General features: G+C 55.2%; 2 protein-coding genes across 4 annotated transcripts; one reads left to right on the forward strand and one right to left on the reverse strand.

The window, feature by feature from the left end:
- The first annotated feature begins 1,481 nt into the window (after positions 1-1,481).
- PLIN1 (perilipin 1) lies at positions 1,482-18,284 on the forward strand. Of its 3 annotated transcripts, none has more exons than XM_034783779.1 (9): positions 1,482-1,589; positions 2,674-2,732; positions 4,329-4,527; positions 5,946-6,028; positions 6,636-6,900; positions 7,996-8,201; positions 10,307-10,462; positions 12,602-12,847; positions 16,282-18,284. In XM_034783779.1, the coding sequence occupies exons 2-9, from the start codon at positions 2,688-2,690 to the stop codon at positions 16,684-16,686; spliced, it is 1,605 nt and encodes a 534-aa protein (XP_034639670.1). In that variant the 5' UTR covers positions 1,482-1,589; positions 2,674-2,687; the 3' UTR covers positions 16,687-18,284. The 3 variants fall into 3 exon arrangements, with proteins under 3 accessions (XP_034639670.1, XP_034639672.1, XP_034639673.1); XM_034783781.1 differs by having other exon boundaries at positions 8,020-8,201; XM_034783782.1 differs by having other exon boundaries at positions 4,329-4,415.
- A 1,766-nt stretch (positions 18,285-20,050) lies between these two features.
- Positions 20,051-24,795, reverse strand: LOC117883971 (ras-related and estrogen-regulated growth inhibitor-like protein). Its single transcript, XM_034783944.1, has 4 exons — positions 24,415-24,795; positions 23,718-23,771; positions 23,071-23,147; positions 20,051-21,901 (listed from the first exon to the last, which is right to left on the reverse strand). Exons 1-4 carry the CDS (start codon positions 24,551-24,553, stop codon positions 21,476-21,478), a joined length of 696 nt encoding a protein of 231 aa, XP_034639835.1. The 5' UTR covers positions 24,554-24,795; the 3' UTR covers positions 20,051-21,475.
- Positions 24,796-24,934: the final 139 nt, after the last annotated feature.

Raw genomic sequence — 24,934 nt, forward strand, 5'->3', positions numbered from 1 at the left:
GGTGGAGAGGGATATGAAATGAAGACATTTAGCAGGGCAGAGGTTGTGTTGTGTCTCAATTCCCGCTAAGGCCAACAGGGAGGGCGGCTCAGCCACATGCTTCCCCCTCCTGTTCAGGTCAGTTGTTCTTTTACTTAAGACTAGCAAGATCCAGCAGGAAGCCCATTGCCAAATCCATGAGCTGCAGCTCTGGAGCAGCTGCTGCCCTTTGCCCTGCTGTCTGGAGAGCCATGACTCATCACGGGGATGGCCTGGAAAGTTTACACAGGGTTATGCTGCCTTTCCCTTTTCACCTCCATGGGGTGCGGAGCTCAGCCAGGAAGGTAAAAGTGCCAGCCTCATGCAGCTTGAGGTGTGCGTGTGGGGGCAGGTTGCTCCCTGTGCGCTCTATCACCTTTAGCATGGGGAATATGTCTTCCCGAAGGCTCGGCCTCTGATTACCCCCATACCCCTGTCTGCCTGGGAATATCTTTGCTAGAAACTTGCTCCCCATACCCCCAAACCAGGGTGAGTGGGTGGGTCAGCAGGGTCTGTGTATGTGTCTGATTCCCACCTCCCTCATTCTCCAGCTTGAGGGAGGCTGTGAAACTCTGAGTATTCAAGGACCTGCACCGTCATGCCCCATCTGCTGTGCTGGGGGAGATGGAAGCATGAAGCAGCCACTCAGCAAATAGAGGGCTTTCTACTATGGTGGCAAGGGGCCTCCCCTGCCCATCTGCTGCTGGCTGTTTCAAGACACCCCAGCATCATGTCTGCAAACAACCAGTATCTTTCAGCCCTTGCTGACCCCTGGATTCCTCCCTCCCATTAAGTACCTCTGGGCTTCTCACCTCACTAGGGCCCTTTGCATTATTTCTCTGTCCTCTGGCATTCACCACTCCTTCCGACTCAGTCTCTCTGAATTGTACTGATGTGCCACTTCCAACTGAAATCCAATCATAAATAAATCCAATCATAACCGTGATCTCTGTGCTCCCCACTAACCCCCTCTCCCAACTCAATACATCCTGTTTATCTTTCTCCTTTGTAGCCTGTTTTCAATCCACACAGCAGTGTCTTTGTCCAATGAACTAAGTTTTCAAGTAAGATTTTGTGAGCTATGGTTTCAGTCCCAAATATGTGAGCCCTACTGCACTCAATCCATCCACCAACATGGTCACCCTGCCAGTGAGAGCTTTCTTATTCTTCCTTACTGCCTCCAGGCTGCCTATTGCTCATGGTTCCATTCTAGATGTTAATGTCGAGGGATTTTTCTCTCCCCGTTTGTTACGTTGTTTTGGTAGGGTCGGGTTAGATGCAGGTCCTGTGTCTCAGTTCCTAGGATCTGCAATGAGAAGGGGGGCGGGGAGCATTTTCCAGACTGGTCATGCAATCATCTGTTTTGAATTTGATATGGCCGAGGGAGCCATTCATCATGTTACCACAGCAACTTGCAGACTCCTTGACCCGTGCAGCTGGGAGGTGGGGCTTTGCGGCGGTACTGTCTGGGGTAAGATGCATCTTTGTCAGAGTATCTGCTCTGTGGCTAGCACAACCGGACGCTCTCAGCTCCTGGCACCCTGCTGATGACAGCGTCCGACTGCTGCTCCGTGAGTACCCAACAGCAGGCAAATGCCTAGTGTACAGTCTCCGTAATGCTAGGGAGGGAAGGGGCAGGGGACAGCTGGTAAAGCAGTTCTGCTTAATGGTTCTGCATTTAATCAGCTGGGAAAGAAGGAATCTGTGCTGAAAGTGGCAATAGGGGATGTCAGAAGGGATGCCCCTGAGGTGGCATTAGGGTTTTGGAGGTTGAAATAGGCTCCTTCCTGAGATGGCTTTGAGATGCATTGGCCACAGTGGATGGAGCAGGCATTGTGCTGTTGCAATGCGTTGGACATGACAATGAGGTGTCTTGGAATCTGTATCTGAACTAGCACTGAGCTGTGCTCCTGAGTAGGTGGAGTGTGTCTGCCACCTGCGCGCTCCAGAGCTGGCACGGCGTGAGTGGATTGTGCTCTTTCACTCTTGAGCCCTGCCAATGCTGCTTCATCCTGACCCACCACGGCACCATCTAATCCAGCCCTGACCATTATCCTCACCTTTGCCAGTGTGCCTCAATCCTGACCTGCTGCATCTCTTGCTACTCTTCTCCTGGGTTCTTTGCACAGTCCTGCTAATGCCCCTGCAGTCCCCACCCCAGCCCTCCACCTCCACCCTACACAGCTGTACTGCTGCACCTCAATCATGACTCTCAGCACCCCTGCTATTCATATCCCGAATTCCCACCCCCCAGCTCTGCAATCCAGGGGCCCTGGCTCACAGGACTGTTACTCCAATTTTGGGTTCCCCAACTTTGCTGATGCCTCTCCACCTCTTCTTTGAGTCCCTGCGTTGCAGATGCTTTCTTTAGCTGAGGGAGGATCATTTGGGACTCTTCTTTGAACCACCAGTTCTGATGCTTCATTGGATAGATGGGTTGCTGTTAAGCAATACCAGGTCTCACCCACCCGAGGCATGTGCTGCCTCAGCGTAGCTCTCTGCCCCTGCCAGTATAGGATGCAAGAGGTCATAATGTACCATACAGCTTGAGACTCCATCAGAGCCACTTGGCTGACTAGAGACGGGCACTGAGACCATTTCCAGCATTGTTTTTCCAGGGAGCTCCTTGACGAGGCTCTGAACTTTGCTTTGCAGACTGATGTATCGTGATGGCAGCAAACAAGAGCCAGAAAATGCAGAATGGAAGCACAGAGGTGAGTGTGGGCACGAGGTGGAGAGGCAAAGACAGCTGTGTATGAGCAACATCAGACTGGCTTAGGAGTAGGAGGTTGCTAATGCTGCCAGTGGAGTATTTGATTCAAATATTATGCTGTATTGTGTTCCGTTGAACAAGTCTGCATTGTCTATGCAACAGATCTGTAATTAGAGCAATAGATAGTGTCTGCTGGAAGAAAACAATGATCATCTTTAGCAAGAGCTGTGTTTTTAAATGCTTTCTCTTTAAAAAAAAAAATCTAAAAAATTCTGACAAAATCTTTGATTCAATCAATATTGTAAATATCAATTAAATTAAACAACATGGTTAGAAAATTGTAGTTACTAAAAACCCCAGCTTCCTCGTCCCCCCAAAAACCAAAGAAGCCCAAAAAATTAAAGTCTAGAAACTCAGTCGTTCAGAGTCCAGAAGCAACCTTAACTCTGACCCTTTAACTGCCTATATATCAACAATCCCTATGCCCAGTGACTGACCTTACCCACTTTTGCAGTACGGACCACAAACCTGCTACCGTGCTAAGAATACAGTACAAATGTAAAGAACCAGAGCCATTGAGATGGCCTCAGTGTAGGAGTTATGTGATTGCTAGCCCTGGAAATGCTATCGACTACAATATTTATTGTATGAACAGACCTATAATCAGCTCAGGACATATATGGGCACCAATCCAAACACAGACACTCTCCCCGCCTCCCCACCCCCACCCACCCTGGAAATCACTGGAAACCCCAATATCTCCTCTTACTCTGCAACATGCATTCCAGAAACAGCACTTGCCTCATAGCCACCATTCGCCAAGTGTTGATTAGCCCAATCTACCCCATTCCTCCTCCCACACTGAGGTGACTTGGAGAACCGCTCCACTTCGTAATGTCCTGATCAGACTCATGTACTGCACTGGGTGATGGGGGCCAGGGATAAAGGGGCAGAGCCAAGGTGTTTTCACTTAACTAGGAATGTCTCTTTTTTTTTAGGGCTTGCTTTGTATGAGCACAATGTTCTAACAGTGCTTTCAGTTCAGAGAACTCTGTCCAGCTGTAATGTCTTACTGACTGTTGTCTGGGAGTTAGCATTATTACCCCACACTGCAGAGCCCATGCAAACAAGGTCATGGGCAGAGGCACGCAGTGCCCAACCTTCCAAGTCACCGGCCTTCCGCAGAGAGTACTGTCTCTTAAACGGGGCTGTCCTGTGTCTTTACAGATTGTCCCACTCACCTCCTTTCTGTTCTATTTGGGGTCTTATACCTCACCCACCACTATGGTGACAGGATGTGCTAGAACCTAAGGGGAAGGTCCCAGTGGATGCATGGAGATGAGGGTTAAATAAACACGTCTCTACCCCCCACCCCCAACCCTGATTGCTGCAAAGAAACAAAAGACAAGCCCCCGGGGTCCCTTCTCACAGCTGCAGCAGGAGCTGAGACACTGTTGTAGTTGATGGGGGAGACCTGTATGGCCGTTGCTACATAAATGGTGCCACTGAGATTCCTGCTCCCATATTAGCAAGTGTTTCCTGCAGGGCTCTCTCCTGTGCACGGTCCCCTAACTTGTCCCCTTCTTGCTGAGCCCAGGAGAACGTGCTGCAAAGGGTCTTGCAGCTGCCGGTGGTGAACGCAACCTGCGAAAGCCTTCAGAGGACGTACACCAGCACCAAAGAGGTACACCCACTCGTGGCGTCGGTGTGTGAGGCCTATGAGAGAGGAGTCAAGGGGGCCAGCTCGCTGGCTGTGTGGAGCATGGAGCCTGTGGTGCGCAGACTGGAGCCTCAGTGTGAGTCTGGATTCTTCCCAGCTGCAGGGGAGTGGGGCACGGGGAGCATGTGGGAACCAGGGACTGTCAGCACATGGGAGCGGCCACAGAGAATCCCCTGCCTGTGAAAAGAAGGCTGCAGTGGAGAGATTCTAGCGGCCAAAGCACAGGATTGGGAGTTGAGAACACCTTGTTCTGTGCCTGGCCCTGCCACCAACTCACTCCATGGCCTGGGGCAAGTTTCGTAACTATCCTGCCTCAGTTTGCGCATGTGACTCTGTCAGCCCTCCCTGTGCTGGGTTAATGAAGGATGAACAGTGCCCGTACATGTGCTAAACATTTCCCACATAGGCTTAGGTAGGCGGTTGGGCTTCAAGCTTTGCCTGGGCTGGTTTAAGCCCTTTGTTGCTGTGTTATAGACACAGGTCTCCGAGTCAGAGCCCCTCCTCTCTCTAGGACACATCTGGAACATCAGGACCTACCCTGGCCCTCAGAGCAGTGTGTCTGGGCCTGGCAGCTGTGGATTCCCCCGGGCAGACCTGCTAGTAGGGCCTGGCCATCCCTCTAGCCCAGCCTCCCTTCCCAAAGAAAAAGCCCCTGCAGCATCTCCAGAAATGAATTGTGGGAAAATCAGTGGAGGGTCAAGTCCAGGTCTGTCTGCAGCTCCCAGATCATCCCGATTCCATCCCATGGTGGGGAGGGGGGAGGAAAAGAAAGTGCAAAGTCAGCAGCTCAGCACGAGGCCGGAGTGCTCTGTCCAGCTGGCCCCTTCCCAGCTCTTTCCCAATGCTAACTCCCTGACTGGCTGCGGCCTGCCAAAGCCAGGGCCCGGGAGCAGCAAAGCCCCAGATGCACCCAGCCTCCAGCCGGAGCTCAGCTACTCAATGCCCGCCCTTGCGGCGCTAAGCAGGGAACATGACACAGGCCTGCAGGAGCTGTAGTCTGTTGTGGACTTGGCCACACCCCTTTGATTGTCCCCTCTGACCCATGTGTGTCCTGCACTTCCCCAGGACACAGCAGGTTAGGTGTGGAGCGGGAGGGTGCTGATGCAGCCGCCAGGGGACGGGGCAGAGGGAGGGTAGAATCCGTCAGCACTAGCTCTACTATATTGCCTGCCTGCACCATCCAAGCACTTTCCAAACAGTATGAACTCATTCAGCACTGCACTTAAGTCTTCTTCTGAAGCATTGCACTTCCCCCTTCCCACCGCCCCCAGCCTCAGCACTGCTCCAGGGCATTGCGTTTAGTACTGACTCAGAGAGCAAAGGTGCCCTCTACTGTGCCACCTGCACCCCTCCCTGCAGCACAGTGTCTGCCAGCTTTCTGGTGGGGTATCAGGATTTGCACTGACACAGAAAAGGGAACCCCCTACTGAGTCATCCACCCCCCTCCATGCAGCACATACCACCATGCTAATATCCAGGCTTTGTCTGGTTCAGTCACAGCTGCCAACATCCTGGCCTGTAGGGGCTTGGATCACCTGGAGGAGAAGATCCCTGCCCTCCAGTACCCAGTGGAGAAAGTAAGTAACGGACCCAACCCCTCTCCCCCATCAGCCTATGGGACCCATCCATTCCTGCCCCCCACCCACCGTGGGACCCATCCATTCTTGCTGTCCCCCCCACCCCATGGGACCCATCCATTTCTGGATGTTGCCCACCCCACAGATCTCCCAGGGGAGAGCTCTGTTTTCCTGGGACAGTGGGGGCATTGGCTTCATTCCCTGATTCCATGTGGGTGATAACTGGCTGTTAATGGGCTCTTCTGAGGCTAATAGGGCAACATGCTAGGAGCCACTGGTCTCCTCTGGGCCCCCAGAGAGTCATCCACAGCTAGGGGTGAGTGTATGGGGGGCCTAGGGTCATTGCTAAAGCCATGCAGACCAGTGGGGCCATGTCACACCTGCTCATGTCACACCTGAGCATGCTGCTCCCCGTGCCCCTTCCCTTCAGCATCCTTCAACCCAGAGTGAGACCATCTAGACGCGGATGCTCCTCTCCTGTGGAGCTGCCTCTGAACCATCTACACACAACCATGCTTTGGGTTCCATTGGTCACTGTATCTTCCCGCAGCAAGACCTGGGTGACTGTCACATGTTGCATGTCTCTTCTCCATCTCGCCTCGTGCAGATTGCATCTGAACTGAAGGGCTCCATCTCCACCCCCATTCAAAGTGCCAGGAGCACCATTGGCAACTCCATAGCTGGCACCTTGGACAGGGTCTTGGGGCTGACTGCTGAGGGTTATGAGCTGAGCAAGAGCACAGCAAGACGCACAGCAGAATACACCTGGAGCAGCCGGGTTAGCCAGATGGCAGCAGCTGGGGTAGATGGAGCCCTGGGACAGCTGGAGAAGCTGGTGGAGTTTCTCCTGCCAGAAGAGGAGCATGAGCCAGGTGACTCTGCCTCCTCAATCATCAATGGATGGTGTCACGAGTGGGAGGGGGGCACTGGGTGCTAATGCAGAAGCCTTTCCCTTTGGGGAGACTTGGCCTCAAATCGGATTCACATGAAAATGGCTCGGATGGCCTTTGCCTGGGTCACAGCACAGTGAAGATTGCCCAGTTCAGTGGGTTTGTCAGGCCTCTGCTCAGGAGACGCGCAGGCCTGGGGTAGTGTGGAGGGGGTGGGAGTTCCAGGTCAGGTTAGCAGAGTTTGCTGCCATTCAAGACTGAAGTGCACGGGCAGCTTTTCCAGCCTGTCTGCACTACGGCTGGTTCTGGCCAGGACCGAGGGAGAATGTCCCTTTTGTGCTGTCTTCCCCGCACACCTGGCGGATGCCTCCGTGGGAACGTGTGAGGATTTATGTGCACTGGGGTAGGGTAGAGCCTCCTCTCTCTCACCTAGCCTGCTCGGGAGATCCCCTGGTGGTGTCCTGAGTAGCAATAGGGAGGGAGGGGTGGCCCTGTGAATACCCAGGTTATTGTTCCTTCTTCCTTGTTATGTCCTCGGACACAGTAAATGGCCCAGTTATTCTACCTGTGCGAGGGGGCCCACATGATGGGCCCTTCCAACGCAGGTACGATCTGCCTCCTGCAACCAACCAGTTCTCAGGGCGCCAGCTGCTGAGCTTTCCACAAGGTGGTGCTGTCACCCTAGTCAGATGCCTCCTGCAGATGGAGCCTGAAAGAAGAGAAAAGGTTGGGGGGGGGGGGCTGATTATTCCTCAGCAAGGTACTGCACTTGGCTGGGTGGTTGGGGCTGAGGGGGAGGCCTGGAGGACTGAAAAAGGGGCTTCAGAAATGAAAGTCCTAGGGTGCCAGGCACTGTACAGAGCTGTATGGGGCTTTGCGGTACAGCTGGTGTAGCGGGGCAGTTCCGACGCAAAGACCTGCTCCTGTGCACCACTAGAATTCTGCCCCCAGAGATCCCAGGAGAGCAGTTCCATGCCAAGTCTCCCATGGACCGAGGGTGCAGAGCTGGTCAGGTGAATCCCAGGCCATGTGTGTTGTTCCCACCTCTTCCCATACTGGTTTCATGCCCATTCCCAGTTGGCTCTGCCTCTCTGCCCGTAGGTCATAAGCCCACAAGGATGCATGGATCTGAAGTGACGCCCTCCCAGCCAGATCCTGGCACCTTCACCAGGATCGGTGCTTTGGCCAGCACCATCTCCCACCGCGCCTACCAGCAGACAGCCAGAGCCATCCAGCGCACTAGAGCCAGAGGGCAGGAGCTGACCACATGGATTCCAGGCTTGGTGAGTGCCCCCGCCCTGCACTGCATAGCTAAGGGGAACCTGATGCTGTGACTCCTGGGGAACCTGGCAGCAGCTTAGTGCCGGGACTGATCTGCCGTAAAACATGGGCGTAAAACATAGCCCCTTGGATCTATAAAAAGTCCGGCTCGCTGCTGGATCCCAAGCCACACAAACGACAACCAATGTTTAATGGAGGACCTAGACAAAAACAGTGCTTTGGGGCCCCCTGCTGGTTTAGCAGCCGTTACTGCACAATCCCCATCTCCTGAACTATACTGAAGGATGCTGGCACAGAGACAGGGAAATAAATATAAGTAATACTAAATTATACTAAAAGCCCTTCTCATCTTTGCATCTGTCTATTTCTGTCTCTAAGGCTCTCTGAGTGCTTTACACCCCCTAATCAGTTAAGCCTCTCAGCAGGGTAGGATGGGGTTTTATCCTCATTTCACTGAGGAGAAACTGAGACACAGTTGCCCAAGTCACCAAGGTCACAGCAAGTTCAGGTCAGGAACAGAACCCAGGTGTCCTCCACCCAACATCCTATTCTAACTGCTGAGACCCATCCACTACTGCCCTGTCTAGGAGCCAGGTCAGTACATTTCAGGGTCTCATGGTTGGTGGAGAACAGGATACTGGGCATTGCAGCTGTGAATATATTTCTCTTTGCTTGCTCCATGGGAAGAGCCAAGTGGCTCTTTGCCTCATGCTTTGCTGCTACTTGCTCACTCTCCCTCCAAAGCAGGCAGGGTCCTGGCCCCTTATAATCTCTGTGGCATCAGCGCACACAAGGCCCCCACCAAGCTAGCAGGATGGATTATTTTTAACTGGCTCTAAATTTAGAATGTTAATTAATAGTCTTGACATAACATCCTTCCCAAAGCAAAAGGCCCCAGCGGAAGCACAGATAAAATCAGGAGTAAAAAGCCCCCCTCCAACCCACCGTCTCACCACTCTGCTCCCCTGGGGTTGGAAACCACCCCCGCCAGAACCCCACAGCCCCCTGCCTTTTTGGGATTTCTTCCCATGTGTGTCTCTATGTCCTCTGACCCTTGGACATCCCATCACAATTAGAGCCCTGACCCAGAATGGATCCTGCGAGCCACTCATTCTGATTAGAGCTCACAAGCTAAGCAGGGCTGGCCTGGGTTGGCTGGGAGACCTCCAAGGAACATGGAGCTGCTGCAAGGGATGGGGTCTGAGTAACTCGTTAGAGGACTCTCTTGACCACAGTGCCCCAGCGCGACACGAGGGGTGCTGTGCTGCAGGGAGCGGTGTTAGGGGAGAGAATCGGATGGTACCTAACTCCAAGGACTGGGCCACTTGTGGTGATTAAAGATCTAAAGTCACTTTTGGAAAGAGTTAGGGTTTTGACCCCTATGTTCCGGCCAAATTCCATCCAGGGTAATTGCATCTCGACTCGACAAATCCCTCCTGTGGTTTTTAATGGCTCTGGAATTCTTTTTACTTTCTGTCCTAAACTGGTGTGCAGCTTTGTTATGGATCAGTCAAACAGCTGCTGCTTTGCACCCAGCCAAGGCAGCATGTCAGTGGTGGGTGAGTGTTCCCTGTGAGTCCCTCAGCTCTATCGCAGGAGGCCGACAGGGGAAATGTTGGCATTTTAACGTATTTATTGCTAGGCTTTCCCCTTAGCGTTCATCTCCTCACTGTAGTACCTGAGCCTGCAAAGCAGCACCGGGCCTAGCCTCGCAGCTCCATCAGCGCTGTCCCCCATGCGCAGGTGGGAACAGGCGTGGCTCGGGGGTGGCTTGCCCAGCATGAAGCACAGCTAGGCCCTCGCATGGAAAGGTCCTGTGTTATGCCGTGTGTTAGTGCAGCTCCCCCTCCCTTGATGCTGGCCTGCAGGCTAGCTGAGTGCTTTCCTGTGGGAATCTGGAGCCCTGGCGAGGGGCAGTGAACTCTGACTCATCAGCCTTGTGCTGGCCATCATGCACTGCCAGGGTGGGCTGCAGGAACACCTGGATTCGGGAGCCAGTTTCAAGCACAAGGGATGCAGTCATGAAATGCAGCAGCCGCCCCGCTCCATGGTGGCCCTGGCGAGATCCCAGCTGTGAGCCGGGGCTCTCTGCTCTCTCTCGCTGCAGGGTGCCGTGGCCAGGCAGAGCACGACCAAGGCCCAGCAGGTCTTGCATGATGTGCAGAATGCAGCAGCTGGTTGGCTGAGCAAGGAGCAAAGTAAGGAGTCAGAACAGGAGCAAGAGAAGGAGGAGCTGAAGAAAGAAGAAACCAAAGCAAGTGAGGTACAGAGAGGGGCACACCTGCTCTGATGGGTCCGCGAGGGAATCTTTACAAAGCCCCCTGCAGGCCCTGTCCAGGGGCCAAGGCAGCAGTTGTGGCCCTTGGTACGGTCAGGAATCAGGTACAGAGGGAAAGCTGAGGCTCAGGGAGGTGGGGGAGGGAAGGGTGTGTGATTCTCCCAAGGCTGTAGAACAGGGGTCGGCAACCTTTGGCACACGGCTTGCCAGGGTAAGCACCCTGGTGGGCCGGGCCGGTTTGTTTATCTGCCGCCTCCGCAGGTTCGGCCGATCGTGGCTCCCACTGGCCGCGGTTCGCTGCTCCAGGCCAATGGTAGCTGCGGGAAGGGCGGCCAGTACGTCCCTTGGCCCGCGCCGCTTCCAGCAGCTCCCATTGGCCTGGAGCAGCGAACCGCGGCCAGTGGGAGCCACGATCGGCCGAACCTGCGGAGGCGGCAGATAAACAAACCGGCCCGGCCCACCAGGGTGCTTACCCTGGCAAGCCGTGTGCCAAAGGTTGCCGACCCCTGTTGTAGGCCATCTTACATTTTAATTGTGTTGTGCCCAGAAAAGGGAAAATTAATATTGAGCAATTTACAAGGGAGCAATGTATTTTTAAAAGACATCTATTCTTACCTATATCCCCTGAAACAGTCCTATTCCCTTATCTTTCCATAGCAGCATAGAAGTTTTCTATTTTCTCATAAAAAAAAAAAAATTAACACGTTTTCAAAAACCAGCAATTTTCCTTTCATTTTCAGTTTAGATATGTAGAAAGGCATATACATTAATTGGAGNTCCAGCAGCTCCCATTGGCCTGGAGCAGCGAACCACGGCCAGTGGGAGCTGTGATCGGCCGAACCTGCGGACGCGGCAGATAAACAAACCGGCCCGGCCCGCCAGGGTGCTTACCCTGGCAAGCCGTGTGCCAAAGGTTGCTGACCCCTGCTGTAGAGGGAATCGGTAGCAGAGCTGGGTACAGAACCCATGAGTCCTGGCTCCCAGCCCCCTGCAATAACTGCTAGATAACACTGCCACATAAAGGGAAACAGTTCTATTTAGTAGCCACTGTGATCCCATGGGCCATGCCCCCCGTGCCCCTCTGCCACTTGGTCTTTATTCCCAAGAAACAGGCTTGGTGACCTTGGGCAGCTCTCAAGGGTCCCCTCTGCTTGTGCCCTCCCAGGTGGAGGTGTGGAGATGGCTCTTGCAAGCTGAGGGTTTGGAAGCCCTGGCAGAGGGGCAGGAAGTGAGGGTCTTTAGCCTCCCTCACTTGGTGGAGGCTCTGGAGAGGCCCCTGTCCTCAGCCACTACCCTTGAAAAGGGAGTTGGCAGCCTCCAGGCTGATCAGATGCAGAGGCCTGGAATCTCTGGCCTGGCTGAGCTCTGTTTGTTGCAGTGAGGGGTGGGGAGCAGGGGAAGCTGCTCAAACGTCCAGTTTTCGGCCCACAGTCCTAGGGGGCAGTTTAGGCAGCCAGGGCTGGCTGGTGAGTAGGGATGCCCTGCTACACCCCTCTTTGCCCTAGAGGGCACAGGGCCTTGCACTGGGCACAGAGGGGATGGCATAGACCCACTACTGGTGAAGCGCTGACACCTAGGGATGGGTTCACCTCTGCAGGGGAATCCTTGGGAGGCTAGATCCACCAGCTTCACAGCTGCTTTGTGCTGCCAGACCAGGGCCAAGAACCTGGCCCGGAGTTCAAGCTGTGGAAATGGCTGAGTGGAAGCTTTCCCCTAGTAGGAGGTCTGCTGGGACAAGGAAGAAGGGAAGTGAGAGCCCTGCACCTTTGCCCTCCCCACTCTCAGTACAACTAGGGGAGTTGGAAAAACATCCACCGGAAACACAGCCTGGAACCAAGTAGCTGGGGACGGGGGAGACGGAGGGGAGAGCAGGCTTGTCTTGTCTCTGGAGACCTGGGGGCTTGGGCGAGAGAGGACAGGATAAAGCCCCAGTGCAAGCTGCTCAACCCAAGGCCAATGGCACTGGCTCCGAATCATCTGTTCAGTCTTTGGGCTGCTGGGGGCTGGGGCACTCAAAGGGAAGGACAGGGCTGCAGGACAGAGATGGTGCCTGGGGCCTGCTATTCCCCAGCATGGGCTGTGCCTGGCACTTACCAGAGCGTCTGGGCATGTTTCTCTTTGCAGATGGCTGAGGGTGCCAAGACTCCAAGCCTCCTGGGCAGCATGGCCCAGAGCCTACAAACTGCCTATCTCTCCACCATCTCCAACGTGAAGAGGGTCCCCTCTGCTGCTTGGCGGACAGCTGGGGAGCTGCTCCAACTCACCCCCCACAAGGCAGCTTCCATAGCCAGAGAGAAGGTGGGCACTCTGGGGGATGCCCTACGCAGCGTCACTGGGAGCATGGTGGAGACCCTTTCTCACTACGTGCCGGTGAGTTTATCCCTTCTGCTGAGAGCTCCCCTCTTGCACTGCAGGAGAGAGGGGGATGTGTGAGGGCAGGACATTCTTGGCCAGGATCAGCCCCTTCTGGCCTGGGGTCTGTATCTTCCCCCACCTCTGGCTGGAGCCCCTCCCTGCTGGGAATCCTACCAAGGGCTCCTACAGCAGCAGACTCGCTGCCAGTCTGGGGCTCCTTTGGGCTATGTGAGAGATGGCTCCTTCAGCTCAGAATGGAGCAGGGGCCCTCCCTGGGCTTGGGGAAGTGATGGACTCTTGGCTTTGCTTACACGGGCCATGGTGCAGAGGGGTGCCCTGCTGATGCACCCCAGTCTTGGCCGCCTCACACCCAGCTGTGCCAGTGCCCTTCAGTCCTGACCTGAAGCCTCCCTGCTAGTCCAGTCCTTTGCCCCCTTCCACCTGTGAAGCCAAAGTCATGATTGAGGGTCACTGGAGAGCGTTGTCTGGAGCCACAAAGCAGGGGCTACTCCAGTCAGCTGTGAGGGGCACAGCCACGTGCTCAGGCACACCCATTAGCTAATGTGGGCCTCTCAGCTTGGCTGGCCCAAAAGCCATGTACTGCATGTGAGGTCTGTCCTTCCCAGACGACTGCAGCCAGGCCCCCCGGAGTGCTGCTCACGTGGACTGTCCTAAGAAATCCCAGCTGAGAGAGTCTGGGTCTGTGACCAGAAATTCCTGGCAAGGTGAAAGTTCAGGGAGTGACCCACCTCCCCTCCAGCTGATTCCTTCCTCCCTCCTCCCCTCCTGCCCCTCCCCTCCGCCTGACCCAGGGCTCTCAGCCCATTAGTCATGTGTCCATGGAGACCTAGACTGCCCCCTGAACCCACTGGGCTCCACTGACAACCCCCTGGGGACCTGTCTGGAGTCGAGTTCTCAGCTGCAGGCTTTTCTGCTTTGTGGGGCAGGAGTGGCCGGGAGCCCCAGCTCTGTGGTGGGTGTAAGGTCTGAGTAGCCTCAAGGATACAGGGCTTTGTGAGGGGTAGAAGAGAGAGATTGGGAGGGGCAGGGAAAGGGGCCCCTTAAGGAGCAGGCAGTATTGTCAGATCAGTGTGCTGGGGAATAACGACCCAAGGCCCCCTGAGCAGCTCCCGGTGCAGAGCCCCACTGGGAGGGCTGGTGTCTGGCACCTACTTACCTGGTCAGTGTTTGTGACTGTGTCAGTAATAGTCCATGGACAAGGCGGTCCCCTGCATGCAGGGGTCCCCCAGAATGGGTTGCTGTCCAGTGGGGGCCTGGGGTCCCATCTTTCTCCAGTGTGCACTATACTTAGGACTCAAAATGCCACTGGGTGGGAGGGAGGAGGATCAGGGGAGGTGCCCTCACCTGGTGGCAGGGGATGCTCTGCAGTCTCCTCCTGGCGCTCTTTCTGCAGAGTGAAGGGAGCAGGTGCCTGGCAGGGAGGGGCCACCTCTGCAGAGTGGTGGTGTGGGGAGGTGGGTTCTTGCAAACACCAGCCCAGCGAGAGCACAGACACCTCCTTACGTTGGTCCCAGTAGCTCCTGGGAATCCAGCCAGAACTGCCTCCTTGTCGACAGACCCCTTGGGCTGGCTCAGCAGTTAGGAAAAGCCTCAGTGACTTGATGTCATCCCCGCCCCCGAGCACTGCTCTCCAGGGCGTCTCACCCTGACTCTTCCTGTACCTGGCTCTGGGTCCCTGTTCCCACGGCTGCAGCACTTGCTGTCCTGGGACCGGTCACAGACCCAACTCCTCATACCCTTCCGGACAGCTCGACAGCCTGGCTTGGGGCGGAGCAGCCAACATGGCAAAGGGAACCAGCCCCAGCATTGAACCAGTCACCCTGCTGTGTCTGGTGCCTGGGCCAGACTCCACTTGGGAGTCCAGGCAGCAGCCATCCTCCCTGCACGTTACAGGGCAGGTCCTGGCTGGGGATGGAGTAGGGCTGGGTCTAGTGGCCAACCTGGTCCTGTCTTTGGGAGGCTTTACTTGTGCACTTCCCCATCCCCAAGCAGCCTTGGCCCTCTGTCTTTGAGCACATGAGCGAGGTGGGGAACCCTCAGCCCCCTTGGGTCTCCACCCCTGAGGCCAGGGGGCCTTTGGAAAAGCCTTGGAGTGAAAATCCCAGAAGCAGCCGAGACCAGAACAACCAGACCTAATACATCCTTCATCTGGACAGGGAGAGACAACCCGAGCTAAGGGGCCTGAACCTGGGCTCCGGTGCCCACATGGCTGGAGAGACAAGTCAGAATCAACCATTTAGAGAAGCTAGCTGTGCTCCTCTAGCATCTCCCAGCTGCTGCAGCAGCCTGTCCCCTGGCTACTGAGCAGGGCTGGAGGGGAGCAGGGCTGGTCCCCTGGAGCCTCAGGCCTGAGGAGGGAAGAGTCCCCTGGAGCCTGAGAGGGAGGGGTGGGTTAGCTGCAGGTCCCTTGGAGCCTGAGCAGAACCTGGCGGCAGGTCTGGGCCCAGCAGCACTGCAGTATCTCCAGACCTGAGTTGGTCTTGAGGGCCACCGTGGGCCCTTTGGCCAGTGCGCCGCTCTCCCTTTGGTATGCTGTCCCAGGACGAGCAGAGTGACCTCCTAGGCTGGGAGCAGTCACTTGTGGGGAGGGGGCAGGGAGGCTGCTTGGCTCCAATCTGAAGCAGGAATGTGTGGGATGAGGAGGGGGAGCTAACCCCACAGGGTCCCCCCCACTGAGCAAAGAATGAGTTTGGTGCGGCTGGTCCTGGTGCCCCGTCTCCTGCAGGGGAAGCAGGGAGGATGCTGAAGGCCAGGGAGGGCGTCTGCGGGGGCCATGCTTTGCAGTCTTGGCATTCCTTACCCCCCAAGGCCACTGCGCCAGCTCCCCAGCCCCCTCCTAGCCCTTTTATTCCTGCCAGGTTGGGTTGAACTCGGTGTGTAAGAGCTGCAGTGAAGCCTCCTCATCCCTGCCCAGCGCGTGGGGATTTAGCTAAAGGGATTAATTCCCTCAGGGCAGCATGGTCCAAATGGAGGCCTCTTTGGCCTGAGGCTCATGCAGCCCCCTCACACTCTGCACCCACCAAGGGGACAGGGAGGCTGGGCCTCACAGAGCAGGGCTGCGGGGTGGGTTTCCTCCCCCTCTCTGGGAATGAACAGTGGGGAAGGAAGGCAGAGGATGGAGGGCCAGTCATGCCCTTCCTCTGTTTATTTCCATAGCATCTTCCTGCACATGCCGCACCATTGAAATGCAGCCACCTCTGGGGTGGGGACAGTGCGGCAGTGGATTCTGTCCAGACGTGGGGGCAAACGGCAACTCTTTTGATAAGTGTCGGGGGCTCCTTTAGTTACGGTGCAGAGCAGACAGGAGCTAAGTGCAGTTTCCTCAGTACTCAGATGTCCCTCTGGCAGCCATTGGCCAAGGGGCAGGGTGGTGCTTCAGGCCACCCATAGGCAGGAGGGGTGTTAACATGTGTTCTCTCGCTGTTCAGCTCCCCAGGCTGCTGGCAAAGAAAGAGGAGCCGGCGCATGAGAACAAGCCCCCTCCTGAGCCACAACGAAGTCGGGAGGGCTCCAGGCCTGTGGCTCCCCCGTCCCCGGAGAAATCCCAGTTGCGAGGAGACTGGCGCGCCAACCGAGCTCACCATCCCCTCTCCTTCCTGGGGCTGGAGGATCCCTTCTTCCTGCAGCCCATCTCCATCCAGCGCCAGGCTCCACAGCGGAGTCCAACCTTCGAGCCCGACTACCCCCTGTCCCGCAAATCCGCCTTCTCCCCCTACAGGGAGGGGCTCAGCACCAGGAGGGTGAGCAAAAATTCATACCGCTACAGCCCGGAGCCTGTGTACACCAGGGCTAACTATAGCAACCTCTACACCATGGCCTTCAAGAAGGACTGAGCGGGGGCGGGGGCTGGAGCTCACTCTCTCCCTGCTTCACACATGCCAGCCTGCACCTGCTGCGCTTAGCACCTCGTCGAGCATCATGCTGTTGGTTTCAGTATTAGGACCCTCAGGAGTTAATCTCAAAGCAGTGCTCCTTCTGCACAGCCCCAGCACAGACAAGGGGACAGGGACGGGGACTTACCTTCACCTCTGGCACCAGGGTCAAGTGCAGCTTGAGGCCAGGAGTGAAATGAGTTTGATGGTCCCAGCTCATTCCCTTTCCCAGCAGGTCGGGGGCGTTCAGGCCTGTTTCTGTGTGTCTGCCCGGAGGGGAGCTGGCACGGAGACCGAGACTGACTTGAGGCCCTGCTTAGTGGGGAGGCCTGCCGTGCAGTATTACTATGGCCATGGAGGGGAAAGCGAGGGCAGGGTTGCAGTTTGTGTCATGTCCATCCCTCCAAAGTGACCCCACAGAGAAAGAAATGGGGTTGTGCCCTGTTGGCTTCTTTCTGAAGAGAGGTCAGAGAGGGCCCTCAATCCCTAATTCTGCTGGTATGATACGGCTGCTGTATCAGGAATGTCAGGGCTGGTCTGTGCTGGTTTTACCGGGGGAGCCGCTGGGGTTTTTGTATTATCCTGGGCGTCTTCTCAGCCCTCAGTTGAAGGGACAAAGTGCTGAATCCTTAGCAAAGATGGCCTTTCTCCACCAGGTTCACTGGTCCTTGTAGTTACATGGCTTGCAATATGTCATTCTGGGTTGCTTTTTTCCCCCAAACTGCCTTGTGAGGTAGATGGAATAAGCAAGCCCTAGTGTGGGGCAGGAGGCAATTTCTGGTCCCCTCTTGCCTGTGATGGGTTGAATGGCAGCGACACAGTAAGAGAGCATTTCCTGAATGGGAATGTGAGGACAGGAAGCAGGAAAATGAAGGAAGAAGCAGGCTCTAATGTGATGGAGCAGAGATGGGAGAGGGAGCAGAGAGGAGGAGGGGGAAGAGGGAGCAGAGAGGAGAGGGAAAGGAGAGCAGGAAAGGGCAGGAGCTGGAAGGCCATGTTGCTTATGGCTGGGCCTTGCTCAATAGGGCTTATCGGGCATGTACCCTGTGTGGGCAGCAGCTGAGGTGGAGACTTGTCTTTGCACTGTAGGCTGGGGGAGCTGAGTTCTGCTGCAGACCAGCCCCTCTCCTTCCAGGGCCATCAGACAGCAGCTTTATAAATGTCTGAGGGGGGAACGTGGCTTCCCATCCTCATTCCTTCCCACGCAGGCCAATCCTTCCTCTGGCCTAGTCTTCCTCTGCAGAAGTCACTTGAGACCCAGGGGCAGGATCCATGGATGGGAGCTCCCCAGAAGCCAGGCCATCTCCTTGGCCCTCCATGTGGTTGGTGGTAGGGCTTTGTGGAGTCAGTAACAAGGCATGTGCTATGCAGTCTATGGCATTGGGAAGCTCTTGGAGCCCCTTTCTTCCTGTCCTGTAGGAGCAGCTCAGTATCTGGGTAGGTTCCCTGCAGGAAGGTGAGCTGCATCCCCCTCCCAGCTGTGTGTTTCCCCATCCCCCAATCAGAGCAACCGGCTCTTCTATTTACTGCAATAATAAACGTTCCCCACTTGTCTAGTGCCTGGTATGCTCGTTTCCTCCGGGTGAGTGAGATTGTGCCACGGAGGCCGTCCCCAGTAAAATGGATCAAACTGCAGCTGTCTTGGTCCCTGCATCCCTGAGTGGGGGCGGCACAGGTCCAAAGACCTGATCCCAACAGCACAGCCACAGCCAGGGGCTGGGGGCTGCTGCAGCCCAAAGAGCATGACATGAGCTGGGGCAGAGCTGCTGCTGTGCTGGCTTCTCCATGAGCCTGTAAACAGGGCGGGATGGTGCTGTGTATGGTCCTGGCAGGGGAGGCAGCATCTGGGCCTTTGGGGCCAGCTGTTCTCTCCAGCAGCTGGGGAAGGGCTGCGTGTTCTGCAGTATCGTGACTAGTCCATGCCAGCTCCCCCCAACCTGTCAGTGCCTTGTGTCAGGCTGGCTAGTGCCCTACACTTCCTGGCCTTAGGCAAAGGGGAGTTTGCGCCAGGGTGTCAGTGAGGGGAGAGAAGGGTCTGAACCGCCAGTGGGCTGGAGGCTGGGCCCTTTCATTTATCAGATGGGATGCCCCTCGCCCACACCCTCAACCTTATCCCCAGCCCACTCACTAGGTGATGGGAGGGAACGGGCCTAGCTGGAGATGCTCCTCCCCTCCAGCTCTCTGTCTTTATGAAGGGGTGACTATTTTCAGGAGGGTTGGGGCTGCCCCGATTGGTGTGACTAACCTACTCAGACCTGGAACAAGAGGGCAGTGCCAGACGTAGCTGTCCAGTCCTGTCCTCACTGCTGGGAGCTGCTGTGGCCACCTTCCAGCCATAGGCAGGCAAATATGCTCCCCCTGGAGCTCTCTGCTGAGCTGCTGTAGAGCAGGGACACGAGATTCCTGCCTTGTCTGCCCTAGCGTGCACTCCACAGTCATGCAGCACAGCTGCTGTAGTGTTTCTTCACTACTCTGTATGGGGAAAAGCTCAGGCAGCAACCGCTCCTACAGCTGGGCTTTCCCGAGCCCTGGCTCCCAGTGCCAGACCCAGAGAGCTGAAGGACCAAGACATTTGGGGATTCTGCAAATCCAGGCAATGGGCCCCACTCTGTAAGTGTGAACAGAGGGACAGTCCAACTCATCCTCCAGCGCTGCAACAACTAGCCCGAGCCAGGCTCTGCCTTCTGTCAGCGCTCTCACAGGTTTGATTTGAAACCCAAAACTAGTTCAAATCTGACACGTTAGTGCCACGCAGCAGCACAAGGTTGGGGGGCACGGTCCTAAGGGCTGAGCCCCTCACGTTGCAATGCCAATTCAATAATAATCACACACAGCTCATCATATACATGCTGCTCCGTAGCACTCTGATCCAAACCAGGAGCCGCGTACAAAAGCCAAGGGAGAAAAGAACAGTTTGTGCAGCTATCAAACCGGCTGCATGAGCTGGGCTGCCAGCAAAAGGCACATATTCACCCAGACACTTTGAGCTGACTGTGTGCTGGATTAATAGTGAAGGGCCTGGGACTACAGCAAGAGGGAGATTTAGCCAAATTGCAGCAGGTGCCCAGATTTCTGCCCTTGGTCTGTCACACTCTAGGGCCGGCTAGGCCAAAAGGCAGTTCTCCTCAGCCACCTCCTCCAGAGGTGAGTTCTCCCTTCCCCTGCACAGAAACCACAGACGTGATGAGCCAGGAGCTTCCTATACAAAGGGGGTTTATTGCAGTAGAAATCACTGTTTACACAGATGCACCCTGTTATTTACACTCAACCTTTACAGCCCTGGTGCTGGGGAGGGGCTGTGGTAGAAGGAGCAGACACTCTTCACATTCAGAGAGGAATTTTACTGGTTTTCAGCCCATCTGTGGGGAGAACCTAGCCCTTCCTTCAACTCACAGGCCCTGCCCAGTGACCATCCAGGGGCAGACAAACTGTGTCTCCCAGCAGGGACCGGGTTACCATACACTGGATCCTACGCTAGAGTCTGGAGTCCTGGAAACCAGCCAAGTCTCCAATCTTATATGCATGGACAATGCATTGTTTAAGCAACAGAAACCTCTGCTGTCAGCAAAAGAACCGGGGGGAGAAGCTGCTCGGCACAGACAACGCCAGCTCAGTAACTGGTCGAGATTGCACAGAGAAGAGGAACAGAACCAGAGGCTGACAATGTTCCCTGAATCCCAGGGGCTTTGGTGTCAGCTGAAGATACAGACATCTGAGATGCTGAGAAACACCAAGGGGCAGATATAGATGCCATCCTCTGTACATGGAGACTGCACCCACTAGCCACTCCAAAAGCACATCAGTATCAGAGAGGCTTACAAGGAACATTACCCAGTACCACCTCCCTGTGAAGGGGAAGGAAGGAGGGTCTATGGGTCAGGGCAATAGCTTGGGACTCTGGAAACCAGGGGTCAATTCCCTTATCTACCAGACTGTGTGTGACCTTGGACAAGTCACTTAATGTGTCTGTGCCTCAGTTCCCCCTCTGTAAAATAGGATTAACAGCACTGCCCCACATCACAGCAGTCTTGTGAGGTGCTCAGATATTATGGTGATAGAGACCATAAGTACCTAAGACAGACACAAACAGCCACATGCCCAGGTTATTGCTCCTAGATTCCCAGCTGAGATTGGAACGGAGGGCTAGGGGACAGCTGGTCCTTCCCACTCATCTTTACTGAGAGGAAGTGGCAGCTCCCCACCAAAGGAACTGGGGGAGGTAAGATACTCCCAGAAGCAGCAGAAAGATGCTCTGGTGTTTTCCAATATTAGGGAAGGGAGGGGACTTCTTTAGCAGAGTGAAAACTAAGAGCGACTGTGAGCTCAGCACAATGGGGCCCCAATGCTGACTGGAGTGTCTAGATGATATTGTAATATACATAAAATTCAGACTACCTGGCTGAGGAACCCTCTCCTAAAGGGAAGGGGTGGCGCATTTATAGCTAGATTGGACACCATGCTAGTAACTGTATAATAGGGCCCAACCCCGTGGGGTTGGACAGTATGGACTCCTACGTGTTGAATTATAAAGGCCCCAGGTTGCACTGGTATATATGTTAGCAGGGGCAGATTCAGCCATTTTCCTGAGGCTCTCAGGTGTGAGATTGGGGGAATCCATTTGACTCCCCAGATAGACTACACAGCTCTTTTCACAGTCACTGGGATAGGAGGGGTTAGTCTAGTGAAGGAGGCTGGGCACTCTGGTGTTTCCAGCTGGAAGCACATGGGGAAGTAACACACAGGTTCCAGTTCAGAGTGAGTCCGTCCTCTTCCGAGCAAACACAGCCGACATGCTTTTGACAATGCTGCGGATCCCAGTGCCCTTCTTCAGTGCCAGCTTGGCCTCGCAGATGCGCTCCGCCAGCCCCTGGAAGACCATGAGTGCCCCATGATAGGCCTCAGCCGCAGAGACCTCATAGAACTCGCAGTCCATGGAGAGCGCCAGGAGCCGGCCCTCCTCACTGGAGACCGCCCGCCGGTGGTGCAGGTCCCGCTTGTTGCCCACGATGACGATGGGCACCTTCTCCTGGCTTAGAGCCTCCTTGGCTGCCTTGATGACCTGGACTTTGGGGCGCAGCACGTTGAAGCTGGCACGGTCGCAGATGCTGTAGACCAGGATGAAGCCATCTGCCCACTGGACTCGCTTTTCCTTGGCAGAGCTCTCATCCACCCGGTCCTAGGGAAAGCGAGATGGGACAGGAAGATGGGGTGGAGTTTGATAAATGAGGGAGTCTCTGGGGAGGATGTTAGTGCTGACAAAGGTCACACAATCATCTGGCTGGGCTGGAAACTGAAGCTCCTACGCTCCCCTTTAAACAACATACAGGTCAACTGCAGCTGGGTAGTAACCCTGCCAGTCACATCAACCCCGATCTGGAAACACCAGCTGCAAGAGGAGAGAGACTGGTTCTGGTCTTGGCCAGCACAGGGCCACAAACTAGACTGGCACCCATAACCCAAAGGTAAAGATTTTATCGCCTAACCTACACCGAAACCCAGCCACCTCCAACTCCCAGGAGGGGTGGGGAGGGGCCCTTTCACCAGTTTGGTTCAAGGAGGCTGTGCTTGCACCTAGCAGCAACTTCCTGCCCTTCTGTGCAAAGCATCCAGGCTCAAGAGCAGCTGGAGGCTTCTGACTCCATGCTGGCAGAGATGCAGCACACCCCGTCTTTGGACAGGCAGTCCCATCCTCCCCAGGGAGGAACACTCGAGTGGGCAGAAGAGAACAGGGAAGGTGGGGGGGAAATGAGAAGAGCAACAACCTCCGAGTAAAGGGAAGGGGAGGAGCGATACCTGGCAAAGCCCACCAAGGCTAGGCCAGAACCCTTTGGAAGAGACTAGAGTCAGGCTTACTATCCTCACCTCGCATCGCATGGAGCAAAGAGGGCTTTTAGCTGCAGGTTATACGAGTTTGGCGTTCTCAACTTAGGACCTCACTTGGAACTCCCTGCCACGTCCACTGAACCAGTACGGGGGGGAGGGGGGGGGGCGGACTTAGTGCGGTCCTATACTGAGCTAGCTGCCGCTTCCTCCCTTTTCTTTCCCACTGGGGACTAGTGGAGCAGGGTGGCAAGTCCTGCACGGGTGCTAGCCTGGGAATACAGTCTTTGCTGTCCCAAGGCCTTTACCCTCCAGCTGGAAGCATGAGAGAGGCCCCATCCCTGCAAGCTGCCCACTAGCCAGCGGGTTGGCCCAAAGGTTAGTCATGGTTGGGGAGAGTCGGAAGCAGGGGTTACAGTCTGGCTGATGCTTCAAGTCCATGGTTTGTCTTTGGGTTTTCTTAGCTAGGGGAATAGTTTTCCCTTGGGGCAAGAATGTGAGACAGCAGCAGCAGAGGCCCCTCACCTGTGAACAGGGGACGTCCCATATGTGGATGTGGATCTCTCTGCCCTCCATTGCCAGGCTGTGGCTGTAGATGAATTCTGCCAAAAGGCCAAAAGGCACAAAGATCACTGCATGTATCGATCACAGACAACCAGAGAGCCGTGTCCTCTCGATGACAACCCTGCCACCCACTGCCTCCCTGCTGCACACACAGCCTCCCCTCCAGGTGGGACATCAGCCTCCAGGGCGCTAGGACCACGGCCTTTGTGCTGTATGTAAGGCACGAGCCACACCTAGCATGTTGGCATTCAGCCAGAGTCTGCCATCCGGTAACCCAGCCTGCCAGGGTGTCGATCTCCCTCCTGTCCTTCAGTCAGTGCACTTGCACCTGCGTCCCCACTAGCCGCCCCACGTGGGTCACACAGGAGCCCCTCACATCTCTACAAGAAACGCTTCTAAATGCACAAACTGGTTCCAATGAGTAGATTTAACCCTTAAGCCTGCAGGTAGCAGGCAAGAGCTCTGGAGAGGAAAAGCGGGGGCTCAGGAAACAGCCAAATCCCACACAGAGAACCAGTCACGCAAATCAGGACTTTTCCAAATTGGTCAATTCACACCCCACAAGAACAAGGGGAAGTTAACACGCAAGCCCCCAGCATGGCACTCACCCATGTCTCCATATTCCCCGATGAATCGCCTGGTAAGGAAACGCACCGTCAAGGCTACAAAGAAGAGAACAGGGGGTGTGGGGGGGGGGGAACCTAAGGATTTAAAATGACATTTTTTTGTTCCCTTGCAAACCCCAGCGGAGCGATTACTACCCTGAGCCCAACTCAGCACCAGCCGCAGCCTGGTGTGGACAGCCTGCTCTGCAATGGAGCCATCTCTTCATTTCTGTATCCATTAAACTCTCACTGAGCTGTGGGTGAACAATCTCTGTATTTTATTTCACACATTGTCCAACCAGCAAGTTTGCTAAGAAAGGATGAATAGATCAGGAACTCTCCCAAACCAGCATTTCAATGGACTGCAACCGACTAGGAAGCATTTTCACTTACAGAACATACCCATCATGAAACTCTCTTGTTGTCTCAGAGGATGCGCTCTGCTTTCCCACCTGGAATCACAGCTGTTTGAGATGGAATAGACCAAACAGGTCCCATCTCAGCTGTCTTTTGGCTATGGCAGGATTGTTCCCTACAGCGTTATTCTCCAAGCGTTGTCCAGTTCGATTTTAAAAGTCCCTAAGATCTAGCTCCCAGTCATATCCTTCCCCTGGGGGAGCTTTCCCCAGCTCCAGGGATCTCCCAGCTAGGAAGTTTTCCATGTTCTCCCTGCTCTTCCTTTGGTGATTAAAGTTCTCACCTGATTTCCCCACGCTGTCTGCTCCCAGAACTAGCACATTCGCTTCCATTTTCAGCGTGGTGGGATTGGACATCTCCATCAAGGGCTGGTGGTCTGGGGTGAAGCTGGCACTTCTGCGCAGAGGGATTCGGAGAACCATTTGTAGATCTCTCTCTCTCAGCAGAGTCAGTCTGTCTGTCTGTCTGCCAGTCCTCTCCACTGTTAGAGGTAGAATGACTCCCGTCTCTTCCTATTCTAGCCCTCACTGAGGGAGTAATCTGCATGGGCCATACCATTCTCAACGGTTGCAGGGGGTGACACACCAAGAGCGACAGCCCTAACCATTCATTGTAAGATTCCCAAGATTAAAAAATCAACTTTGATACCAATCAAATCATCCTAAAAGAAAGACCCCAAACCCGACCCTGCAGTAACGCAGGGCTGGGGGGAGCCTGATGGGGCTAAAGAGTGTCTGACTTCAGCAGCTGTTCTCCAAACCATGTCCTATAGTGGATCCTCAGCTGAGCAGGCTGCCAGCTCC

Source organism: Trachemys scripta, chromosome 10 (genome assembly GCF_013100865.1).
Source record: "Trachemys scripta elegans isolate TJP31775 chromosome 10, CAS_Tse_1.0, whole genome shotgun sequence".
In the NCBI taxonomy this organism is placed as follows: Eukaryota; Metazoa; Chordata; order Testudines; family Emydidae; genus Trachemys; species Trachemys scripta.

Bases quoted from the DNA above. Each gene is read 5' to 3' on its own strand.
- PLIN1 (XM_034783779.1), top strand. From the start codon at position 2,688: ATGGCAGCAAACAAGAGCCAGAAAATGCAGAATGGAAGCACAGAG. The intron at 8,202-10,306 runs GTGAGTGCCCCC...CTCTCGCTGCAG, and splicing joins CCACATGGATTCCAGGCTTG to GGTGCCGTGGCCAGGCAGAG. The intron at 12,848-16,281 runs GTGAGTTTATCC...CTCGCTGTTCAG, and splicing joins CCCTTTCTCACTACGTGCCG to CTCCCCAGGCTGCTGGCAAA.
- LOC117883971 (XM_034783944.1), bottom strand. From the start codon at position 24,553: ATGGTTCTCCGAATCCCTCTGCGCAGAAGTGCCAGCTTCACCCCAGAC. The intron at 23,772-24,414 runs GTGAGAACTTTA...TCTTCTTTGTAG, and splicing joins AGACAGCGTGGGGAAATCAG to CCTTGACGGTGCGTTTCCTT. The intron at 21,902-23,070 runs GTGAGGGGCCTC...CGCTTTCCCTAG, and splicing joins GGGACGTCCCCTGTTCACAG to GACCGGGTGGATGAGAGCTC.